Source organism: Anabrus simplex, chromosome 1 (assembly GCF_040414725.1).
Source record: "Anabrus simplex isolate iqAnaSimp1 chromosome 1, ASM4041472v1, whole genome shotgun sequence".
NCBI lineage: Eukaryota > Metazoa > Arthropoda > Insecta > Orthoptera > Tettigoniidae > Anabrus > Anabrus simplex.
Window position 1 is genome coordinate 1,772,520,726 of NC_090265.1, and position 12,682 is coordinate 1,772,533,407.

Sequence of the window (12,682 nt, forward strand, 5' to 3'; positions counted from 1 at the left end):
GAACTTACTTCTGCTGCTGTTATAATATGTGTTAAGCTTTAAACTCGATACCTGCGGAAATGAGTCAGTATATCGTATGTTAACATACGGTAGTTCAATTACGGAAGTTCTGCTACGAACATTTAATATTACAAGCATTTCATATCTCTAAATATTTATGTTGACAGATTTGAGAGAACCCTCCTCAAACTAAATAGAGGAACTTGGATTTGTTAATAAATTTCAAGCGTTGGTCAGTGTGCCGTCTCGTTACATTTACGCCTTATTCGTAATAGAAATAATGAAAACTTACTATGCTGTACTCTCTTTCAATCTTATTACAGCAGTAAACTTTGTCTGGTCTTCAGTTAGTTCTGAAAAACTGTAATGTTTGCTGGTATTACGAGATTCCTACTGATCTGCGCGCTCTGGGCTCGGCTGCTTTGCTCCTACTGTGACGTCATTTCGTTAACCAATAGCAGCTCGTCTCGCGTTGGGCCCAACCTTTAGTAGTGTTTAAGAACCTTGGGTTTCACGGTGCACGAAGAGGTCTCTGGCCTAGCTTCCGACGGGAGTAACAGGCGTATTGACATGATAGCCTTTCAACCACCTAGCAAGCAAGGACTAATCTTAGATCCCACAATACGCTTCGAGTCGCACGTTGGCCAGGCCGAAGAGGTGGACGCCGAAAAGAAGTCAAATTACCAGCCAACTGTAAACTACTATAAAGATAAATATCACCTAGACAATATTTCCATCCATGGACTCATGATCGGAGCTCGAGGCATAATCCCTAAATTTCTTGTACAGCTATGGGGTTCTCTCGGTCTCAGCCGGACACGACTTCACGACATCGCTATCGCCGCAATACGAGGCTCAGTGACCATACTCCGCAATCATCTATATAACATCTGAAGAACCGTATTGCAAATCTATTCCTGAGCCTTTTGGTGAATCTTCTACCTGGCACACTAGCAAAGTCAACAGTAACTTAGATGACAAAATACTGTGTAGTCAACATACTTTGTCCTTGTGGCAGCCTCCGCATGGGGAAGTTGTAATAATAATAATAATAATAATAATAATAATAATAATAATAATAATAATAATAATAATAATAATATGACCTGCAGCATATAGAGAAAATCACAATCGACTTGTGTAGCTGTGAAATTGCATGAAATTCGAGAGCGTGGTTTCTTGTTTTCACACCAGGGCTATGCACGAACTTCCATACGTACGTATATCTTCGTTGTAGACTCTTGTGACTTTCACCGTGCAGTCTGCAAGCCTCTGTGAATTACCTAAGCGCCTCTACAATCCTCTGCTTGCAACTAGGTGTGTGGTTACGTTTAGTTCTATACCTCTTATTAGAAACTTACTCTAACCATCGCCGCCTTATCTCCCACTGCTTCTCTTAGCCTCCATGTCCAAGCCCATTATTGTCCTAGCTAAACTATAGTCCTCCGTTCGCCTTGTATGTATGACTCTCCACCGAAGCCAGGTTATGCGTAAAGCTTCATCCATCGAGTTTACTTCTTCATTTCGAATAATCTACTGCCTATGTTCACACCTGTTTATATCAGCAATCACTCTCGCTATTTTCAAAAACTGTTTTTAAAATTTTGCAGTTTTCTTTCGACGACAAAAAGCAAATAATAATAATAATAATAATAATAATAATAATAATAATAATAATAATAATAATAATAATAATAATAATGCCCGCCTGTGTGGTGTAGTGTTTAGTGTGATTAGCTGCCATCCCCGGAGGCCCGGGTTCGATTCCCGGCTCTGCCACGAAATTTGAAAAGTGGTACGAGGGCTGAAACGGGGTCCACTCAGCCTCGGGAGGTCAGCTGAGTAGAGGGTTGTTCGATTCCCTTCTCGGCCATTCTCGAAGTAGTTTTCCGTGGTTTCTCACTTCTCCTCCAGGCGAATGCCGGTATGTTACCTAACTTAAGGCAACGGCCGCCTCCTTGTCTGTCCCTTCCAATCTTTCCATCCCTTCACGAGGCCGCTGTTCAGCATAGCAGGTGAGGCCAGCCTAGAGAGGTACTGGTCCTCCTCCTCAGTTGTATCCTCCGACCCACAGTCGCACGCTCCAGGACACTGCCCTTGAGGCGGTAGAAGTGGAATCCCTCGCAAATCCGAGGGAAAAACTAACCCAGGATGCTAAACGGATTAAGAAAGAATAATAATAATAATAATAATAATAATAATAATAATAATAATAATAATAATAATAATAATAATAATAATAATAATTTTATGCGGATATTACTAGCTTGATGCAGCCCTCGTAAGGCAGACCCTCCGACGAAGAAGGGTGGCATCTGCCGTTTATGGGAAACTGGAGTTGTTGTGGTGTAGGCTATTGTTGTGCGTGGTGTGTGAGTTGCAGGGATGTTGGGGCAGCACAAATAGCCAGTCCCCAAGCCATGGTTAAAATCTCTGACCCGGCCGGCACTCGAACCCGGGGTCCTCTGAACCTAAGAGCACTACGCTGACCATTCAGCCAAGGAACCGGACGATACAACAACTGACAGGCTGAGCAGGAAAAGTCCAATTTTGACAATTTTAATATTATGCCATAGGTTGATGTAATTGAGCTGAGGAAATAATTAGTACAATAGGGAATGTTCCTAACTTTAAAACGCCGGGCTGAGTGGCTCAGACGGTTGAGGCCGTGGCTTTCTGACCCCAACTTGGCAGGTTCCATCCTGGCTCAGTCTCATGTTGTACTTGAAGGTGCTCAAATACGTCAGCCTCGTGTCGGTAGATTTACTGGCACGTAAAAGAACTCCTGCGGGACTACATTCCGGCACCTCGGCGTCTCCGAAAACTATAAAAGTAGTTAGTGGGACGTAAAGCAAATAACATTATTATTAACTTTAAAACAGTGTTTGCATGATTATATTATGTTTGTCTGTACCAATTATAAAATGTTGGTAAGGATCTAATATCATAAAAGAAATTAAGTTCAAGACGTTTTCCAACAGAAAAAAAACGAAGATGTGGTTCATGTTGCGACCCGACCACAAGAAAATAATTTCAATACTTCGATATAATTTACCATGACATCAATATAGGCAACAGATTGGATAATACTGTTTGATTTGAGAGCGTTTTGAACTGTATTGCTCTCTCATGTGGTCTTCAAATGTTATTGAGAATGAAGCATAAATTAATTCCTCACCTCCGTTACTAATAACAAGATACTATAGGAAGCTGTTTACCACCACTTCTCTTTCGTGAAGCTAGTGCTGCAGTAAGAAACAGGTCAATTTTCCTAACTGGGAATATAAGCCGGGGTGTCCAGAGGTCATTGATAATTCCTTTTGTGAGTGACTCATGGCGAAAAGATAAACTGGGGAGTCAAAACTTGCTCCGCCATGTTGATGTCTTCGCTCTACTTCAAACTAGCAATTCATCACTTCGAGGTTAAAAAGCTCATTTCGTTAGACTATATTATTATTTCAACTCTCCCTAGATGTCACACATGCGCATATGTCTCCGTGGAGGTATTGTACTGTATCTCAAAATAGAAAGCTACCAACCGTTTATAAGTAAATCGCGCGTTCACATCAGTTATGTGTTGTTGGTCGTGTGAGGAGTAAAAAAACAGTCCACAAACCGATAACTGATGTTTACATTTTATGTATTTGATAATATGTTGAAACTCGATGAATTTCATTCCCATTTGTATGTGTATGTTGGGTATTCAGCCCGAAGGATGGTTGGATCCTCTGCAGCTCCACCAACAGCTGTCATAAATAGCCTAGGTGTCACTGAAGAGGCGTACTAGGGAAACGAGGAGTGAGGTAGTTTCCCGTTGCTTTCCTCACCGAGCCAGCCGTTAATATTGCATATCAGTCTGCCAAGCCCACTGAAATGCATGCACCAACTGACCCTATGAGCGATATTTTCACACCATTCATAGCAGGGACTGGCTGCATAAGCAATGGCATTACTAGCATCACTCATACCTCAGTCACTTTCATATTGTCAAAGCCAAGGATGAGACTGAGACAGGTCAATGAACGTATCAAATTTGATATAGTCCATACCAGGAGACATAGTGCATTGTAAACACTACATCTCGCCAGAAAGGCATCATGCCCACTTAATATAATAAAATGTGTGATTAGTTAATAGTATTTTTATTGCAGCTAATTGCCATATACAAAGAATAAACAAAATCATTCAATGTAGAACCTAATTAGAGGAATTTTCCTTCCTGCACACGTTAGATAGAGTATGATAACGATCACACTGCTTCCCGCACAAAGCACACATACAACCCTCATTTGGCGAGTGATACTTCGTCGTGGAGCATAGTTTGAAGTGAAAATCATGCACAGTTACTTGTTGTTACGTGCCGTAACTCGTAGTTGGCTTCCTTCCATTAGTTGGAAACGATGATGTGTGATTAGTTGCATAGTTCATAGCCGTGGTTGTGGATGCTCATTTATGTTCACGATGAACGAGCAACCTTCAGTACCGAATTGAGTAGTTGGATACTGGACCAAGGCGATTTTTGGTGGCCTTCTTGTAAGTCCCAGACAGTACTGATATAATCTATCTCTATAAATAAAACCGTAATTTTGTCTGTACATTTCAAATGTTTGCCTCATATTCGTTTTGATCTCACATTAGGCGTATAAAAATGTCCAAAGTAGATTCACTTCGCTCCAGTCAAATGGTGGGAAGTTGTTTTGTCTCGAATCCTTGGATACATTTTTTCAGTCCTCCTCTCCAATAATTCCTCTAAACAGTAATAAACAAACCCCCACAAGAACACAGTTTACGACACCACTGTAAGTACCTGTATAACGATGTGCCAAGAGCACTACAATTCTGAGGACAAGGAGGTTGTGTCATTATTGGCCACATTTTAAATAATATTTACTTTAGTTGAGATTTCGCCTCACTCTTAGTTCAGCTGTACTGCTCCTCGCTGACGGGTTATTGAACTTCTCTTAACCACATGGTCAACAGGAGACTTTGTAGAAAAATGTAACAGTTGCGAATATGAAAATGAAAATCCAAAGCCTCTTTCCAGTCATTCGACCGGGTCAGGGATGGAATGAATGAAGCGCCCATCCAGCGGCGAGGATATGAATTGTGCCGGCTGTCGAAGCCTGTCGCACTCCTCTGGGGCAATAATGAAATGAAATGATAGTGGAGACTGTTGCTGGAATGGAATATGACAGGGAAAACCGGAGTACCCAGAGAAAAACCTGTCCCGCCTCCGTTTTGTTCAGCACAAATCTCACATGGAGTGACCGGGATTTGAACCACGGAACCCAGCAGTGAGAGAGGCCGGCGCGCTGCCGCCTGAGCCACGGAGGCTAGTTGCGAATGTCTACGTTATAATTCCTCGCAGGCTAGGAATGCATGAAACACAAAATGTAGGACATTTATTATGAACAGTTTTTCGGTACAACTAATATTAACTGAGAAATATGACATTTATTGTTTTGCTCCCTTAATATTACTACGCCAAGTTTATGTTAATCAAATGATATACAACTTAGTGCACAACCTATCTGCCTGTGAACTTAAACACTGAGATTCCAGAAACTCTGTTTGTTAGTTTCCCATGATGTCGTAACAAACAAACAAACAAACAAACAAACAAACAAACAAACAAACAAACAAACAAACAAACAAACAAACAAACAAACACACACGCATACACAAGAAGAGGCCACAACTTTGAGCTGAACCTACTTTCGACAAAACGCAGATAAAAATTAGATAAGCATTTGAATTGTTCAGCCAAAATTGTAATTTTATTGATACAGATAAACTATGAAGGCCTCCGTGGCTCAGACGGCAACGCGTCGGCCTCTCACCGCTGGAAACCGTGGTTCAAATCCCGGTCACTCCATGTGAGGCTTGTACTGGACAAAGCGGAGGCGGGACAGGTTTTTCTTCGGGTACTCCGGTTTTCCCTGTCATCTTTCATTCCAGCAACACTCTCCATTCTCATTTCACAGCATTTATCATTCATTAATAAATCACTTTGGGAGTGGCGACCCCATCGTACTAACAGCTTATATCTGCTTCATTCATTACATCCCTGACTCGGTCAATGACTGGAAAACAGGTTGTAGGTTTTCATTTTCAGATAAATTCTATTATGTTAGTATTGTCAATATAATAAACATAACCAAACCCGACTCGTTGACTGAATGGTCAGCATGCTCCCCTTCGGTTCGGAGGGTCCGGGTTTGATTACCACCCGGGTGGGGATATTAATCGCTTCTGATTAATTCTTCTGGCTCGAGGACTGGGTGTTTGTGTCTGTCCCAACATTCTCCTCTTCATATTCAGACAATATACTACACTACCACCACCACAGAAATACGCAATAGCAATTACATCTCTCCATATAGGGTTGACGTCGGGAAGGACATCCGGCCGTAAAACAGGGCAAAATTCATGCAGTTCGCACACACGACTCCACAGACGTGGTGAAGCGGTAGAAGAAGAAAAAGAAAACTGTGCTGGATACATACACACGATGAAATACAGTTGACTTCAACTAGACAATAATCCAGTGAAATGAGAACGTGGATGACCCAGGGACGTCACTGTATGTCCTAACGTGTAATGAAGACATTGAGAAAGTAGCGAGATTTGTAAGAAAATAAAAAGGCAAAACAAATACTCAGTGTCACTTCAAATATTTTCGTCGGAAACTACGAGACCTACACCGTAACAGGGATATGGTTTTCTCTTTTGAAAATTTCATGTGCATCAACTGGGTATCGATGTACATTCGCCTTGGCGAAAAATATAACAGCGATGTCACAGCTCTATGGCGTCTTCTATTGTATATTAAACTAATTCTCGATTTAATAGTCGGCATTTTAATTTAGGAACCATTTCTTTCACCACACGTCTTCAGAACCCACCAGAAAACTGGAAGACGCTCTCAGAGAAGTGTATCACTATCAGTGAAACGTTATTAGTAGAATCTCACGAAATGACTGTTTTATATCTACAACATCGAGTGTAAGGAAGTTCAAAGCCGAGTCCAATCGCAAGTCTCTATCACAGTCTTCAGCAAAATGAATTTTGAACTTTTTTATGAAGCACTGTTGTTTGAAGGAACTCACTTGGAACACACAATAAACTCCTGAAGCAAGTGAGGCGTACTCACCCATAGTCCTTGCTGAGGGTGATATAGGCGTACGGCTTCATCGCTTCATGACCCATAGGGTCCCGGACACTCCTCTGTGGCACGGCGGACTGCTGGCTGGCTCGGGCTCTCAGTCAAACACTAGCTGAGCTACCACTTACTATTTTAATCGTCCGCCCGGCCTTGGCATCCAATTCAGCCAGCAGGCTCGCCTCCCGCCGAGGGTACACTTCCTTTACTCCCATGCACCTTAAGGATGAGGAAAACAGATCACAATGGATTATGAACGACAAAACACTGCTCTTTCTTTAGAAAAACTATCAACACCTACCATGATCTCTGAACGCCACTGTTGTAAGACGATAATAATAATAATAATAATAATAATAATAATAATAATAATAATAATAATAATAATAATAATAATAATAATACTAACATACATACATTATCATTATAGACTGTTATGCCTTTCAGCGTTCAGTCTGCAAGCCTCTGAGAATTTACTAAACGTCGCCACAATCCTCGATTTGCAACTAGTGTTGTGGCCTCATTTAGTTCCATACCTCTTATCTTTAAATCGTTAGAAACCGAGTCTAACCATCGTCGTCTTGGTCTCCCTCTACTTCTCTTATCCTCCATAACAGAGTCCATTATTCTCCTAGGTAACCTATCCTCCTCCATTCGCCTCACATGACCCACCACCGAAGCCGGTTTATGCGTAATAATAATAATAATAATAATAATAATAATAATAATAATAATAATAATAATAATAATAATAATAATTTTTCACTATTTGCTTTACGTCGCACCGACAGAGATAGGTCTTATAGCGACGATGGGATAGGGCAGGGCTAGGAGTGGGAAGGAAGCGACCGTGGCCTTAATTAAGGAACAGCCCCAGCATTTGCCTGGCGTGAAAATGGGAAACTACGGAAAACCATCTTCAGGGCTGCCAACAGTGGGTTCGAACCCACTATCTCCCGAATGCAAGCTTACAGCTGCGCGCTCCTAACTGCAGGGCCAACTCGTTTGGTGATAATAGTAATTAGTAATAATAATAATAATAATAATAATAATAATAATAATAATATATGGCCTCAGCTTCCGTATGCAGACATTTCAATTTGACGCCATCTGGCTGTCAGCTCGTCAATTTTGACGTTCTGTTTTACTCTAGGCCTACTAGATGGCAGACAGAGTAAACCAGATCTATCTCGGGCGTCTATGGCTGAGATTTAATTAATTTTGTCGGGTAAACACCAAATGTGTCACCAGAGTTCTGTTACATGCGGACATCGTACGACATGGAGTGTGGAATGGACTTTTTTCCGCCCTTCAAAAATCCGACTGCCTCTGCTGCGTTTGAACAGGCTATCTTGGGATCCGGAGGCCGACACTCTACCACTGATCCAGAGAGGCAGATAAGGAACCTAGAGATAATGCAGGACATGCCGGAAACTATAGTATAGTAAGTATCGCATACAGATGCATCATGTGAGAAGGTAGGTAATTTTAAACTCTGTGATATGGAGGAGTCCGCCTCTGTGGTGTAGACTTTAGTGTGATTAGCTACCACCCCCGGAGGTCCGGGTTGGATTCCCGGCTCTGCCACGAAATTTGAAAAGTGATACGAGGGCTGGAACGGGGTCCACTCAGCCTCGGGAGGTCAACTGAGTAGAGGTGAGTTCGATTCCCACCTCAGCCATCTTGGAAGGGGTTTTCCGTGGTTTCCGACTTCTCCTCCAGGCAAATGCCGGGATGGTACCTAACTTAAGGCCACGGCTGCTTCCTTCCCTCTTCCTTGCCTGTCCCATCCAATATTCCCATCCCTCCACAAGGCCCCTGTTCAGCACAGCAGGTGAGGCCGCCTGGGCGAGGTACTGGTCATTCTCCTCTGTTGTATCCTCCGACCCAAAGTCTGAAGCTCCAGGACACTGCCCTTGAGGCGGCCGAGGTGGGATCCCTCGCTGAGTCCGAGGGAAAAACCGACCATGGAGGATATACAGATTAAGAAGAAGAATAAGAAGAAGATATGGAGGAATAAATGACGCATATAGGAAGTGTTGTGAGTGCATTCTTTAGCGGCAAGAATAATAGAGCCAGGGGATTACAATGAGGCTCTGAACTAACGCCATGCTTGACATTTACGTTGAGAAGCCGAGTTCCAGCCAATGTGGTGACGCTAAAAGGTCAAACTTCTTTCCAAATGAATATTTTTGTAAATGAAATAACAAATTAAACGGCCTGGGTTCAAATATCAATTCTTCTTTCTTTCTTTCTTTCTTTCTTAATCTTTTTACCCTCCAGGGTTTGTTTTTCCCTCGGACTCAGCGAGGGATCCGACCTCTACCGCCTCAAGGACAGTGTCCTGGAGCGTGAGACTTTGGGTCTGGGGATACAACTGGGGAGGATGACCAGTACCTCGCCCACCCGGCTTCACCTGCTATGCTGAACAGGGGCCTTGTCGGGGGATGGGAAGATCGGAAGGGATAGGCAAGGAAGAGGGAAGGAGGTGGCCGTGGCTTTAAGTTAGGCACCATCCCGGCATTTGCCTGGAGGAGAAGTGGGAAACCACGGAAAACCACTTCTAGGATGGCCGAGGTGGGAATCGAACCCACCTCTACTCAGATGACCTCCTGAAGCTGAGTGGACCCCGTTCCAGCCCTCGTACTACTTTTCAAATTTCGTGGCAGAGCCGGGAATCGAACCCGGACCTCCGGGGTTTGCAGCTAATCACGCTAACCACTACATCACAGAGGCGGACGAACTGGTAATTGATGTAAGAAATATGTATGCCCGTTTACTATTCGCTGAGTTATAAACAGAAAATTGTCAACTCACCTTAGAATAGCAGATGAACCCATGGTGGTTCGGACAACCTGTATGATGAAACCATTCGAGCCAAGGGTCAAAGCGAACATGTGTGCATGCTCCGTTACTATATGCCTGATCTTCGGCAACAAGAAATATAGCAGCTGTACATTTTTGCTAATAACTGCACAAAATAAGAACTCCCTAATGATGCAGTATTTGCTACCTGTATTGAAGCTACATTTTGCTCTAATACTCAATTATTTATTTACTTCTATGCAGTAATCATGTAAGTCTGTTCAGAGTTATTTTTCTCTTATCGGATCTAAAATAAAAGTTTCAGGTTCTTTTTTTGTCTACCGGCAATAGGCACTGTGTATAACACGAATAATACTGGCAATTGCACGTCATGAACACTTTCAACCAACCAACCAACCAACCAACCAACCGACCGACCGACCGACCGACCGACCGACCGCTTTTTTGTGTTTTCGCTGTTAGACACTTTCTTCCATTTCCTACTCTCAATTAACGGCAAGTACTCCCTGCAGTACAGACCAGCACTAGACCTGCTTAACACACTAAGGTCCATATTCACCACCGTCAGTTACCGCTCACTTCTGTATTCACCATATAATTTATTATCTCGGTTTACCAAAACCAAGTTTTCGTTTCAATCTGAATTTGAACCTTATATTTCTCATACTGACGCACGAAAAACAAATGAGTACGTCCTACCGTCACTATCGAAATGTAAATGTTTAATTACATTCCGTGTTTGCAAATAATTTATCATAAATTATGTCCACTACTGATCAGAAACGAAAAAAGAAGCGAAATCTGACGTTCCAAGATAAGGAATTATTGTTGTTGAATTTGGTTGGAGAAATAATTAAATATTCATAGATACAGTAATATGAAGAAAAATAGCCTACACACTATACAATTCACACAAGAAGTAAGGCAATATTCACTAAAAATGTATACCCAATCGTGTACTGCACAAGATATAAGCTCTAATCGAGAATTCATCTTGTCTACGTAAGCGATGGGAATTCCAGGTTATGTCCGCTCATGGATAAAACTGACAGAGTCAAAACTTTAGATTATCTAAAATGTATTTCGAAGTCAGTGTCATCGTAGTCCTGGCTCAGTCCGGTGGTATTTCGAGGTGCTCATATACAAGATATAATTAAGTTGTGCTGTTATCATAATGACAAGCCCCTTTTCCTACTATAGGGTATACCCCGAAGGAGAGGAACCCCGGACTTCCTGCTAGCGAGACGTCAGTTATGGATAACTAAATCCATATGGATACCACCAGGTGACGGCAGGTTATACACAGAAAATGATAAGTACATCTCTATGATATTCTTAGCATGAAAATCAGCCGTGTCGCGTGAGTGCATGTTAAAGAACTCCTGCGGGACTAAATTCCGGCACCTCGGCGTCTCCATAAACCGTCAAAGTAGTTAGTGGGACGTAAAATCAATAACATTATTAAATAGAAAATCATTTCAAACTTTAAAAGTCATTAACCAAAAGAAAAATGTATTAAAAGATCATTTCAAAAATTTCAAGGTATAAGATGATAGCCAATTAGTGCTAAAAACCACATTAAATGAAGTAATATATTCCTTTTCCTTGCGCACTTTTGTATTATCAGTGATTTTCCTATTATGACTGAAATATTTGATTTTTGGACCAAGAAACAGTCAACATTTATTTCATTCCTTTCTCTATCATGTAATGGTATCAATAAAGATACTTCTCCATTCTGAAAGCCCTTAGCGACCATTTAAAAGCAGAGTGCTATGTATTTAAATGCTTATGACACGCCCTGAAGCAGCACAATATGTTATGATCTTGTGGCTCAGGGCTGATGATAAAGCCGTGATGAAGAGAAAATGAGAAGAAGACAACAGAAGTGGCGGGAGACGTATGGTGCAGGGCAGTTCTGAAATGGGGCTGATTACCTAGATGTCAGAATCTTTTTAAAAAACAAGCATCTTCATCAGTTCTGAAATGAATAGATATTCTTTTGCTTTTTCTCGCTTTGCAAATTTTCAGTTCTGTAAAAAATTCTCCTTGCGGTTAAGATTACCACACGTCCTGAAAAAGCGAGATTATCCTGAAGTTGAGTATGTGTCCTGAAGTCCTGACCGAAATTTTAAAAATCCCTAAATGTCCTGAATTTTATAAATCAGAGCAAATTATTTAAAATGTTGCTCAAATGCTTTTGAAAGGGAGTGTCCCATTTGTTACTTAAAAACCTATGCAAATATGAATATTATATAATTTTGGAGTGGTCTGTAAAGTAGGTCTTACCGGGCGAGTTGGCCGTGCGCGTAGAGGCGCGCGGCTGTGAGCTTGCATCCGGGAGATAGTAGGTTCGAATCCCACTATCGGCAGCCCTGAAAATGGTTTTCCGTGGTTTCCCATTTTCACACCAGGCAAATGCTGGGGCTGTACCTTAATTAAGGCCACGGCCGCTTCCTTCCAACTCCTAGGCCTTTCCTATCCCATCGTCGCCATAAGACCTATCTGTGTCGGTGCGACGTAAAGCCCCTAGCAAAAAAAAAAGTAGGTCTTTTACTTAAAGTATGATTTTCTATTATTATTATTATTATTATTATTATTATTATTTCTCTATTTGATTTTTAACATTAACATCATATAACAAGTGTGTCTTTTGGTAATGGCTGGGACGGTTCACGTGGAATTATCCAAATG

The 12,682-nt window shown here is 41.7% G+C and overlaps 1 protein-coding gene across 1 annotated transcript in view; it reads right to left on the reverse strand.

Moving 5' to 3' along the window:
- Window positions 1–7,308, reverse strand: part of AQP (aquaporin) — a 99,330-nt gene extending 92,022 nt beyond the window's left edge. The window contains exon 1 of the mRNA XM_067138616.2: window positions 7,154–7,308. Within this exon, the coding sequence (XP_066994717.2) occupies window positions 7,154–7,209 (56 nt within the window). The 5' untranslated portion in view covers window positions 7,210–7,308. The remainder of the gene's footprint in view (window positions 1–7,153) is intronic.
- Between the last annotated feature and the right edge of the window lie 5,374 nt (window positions 7,309–12,682).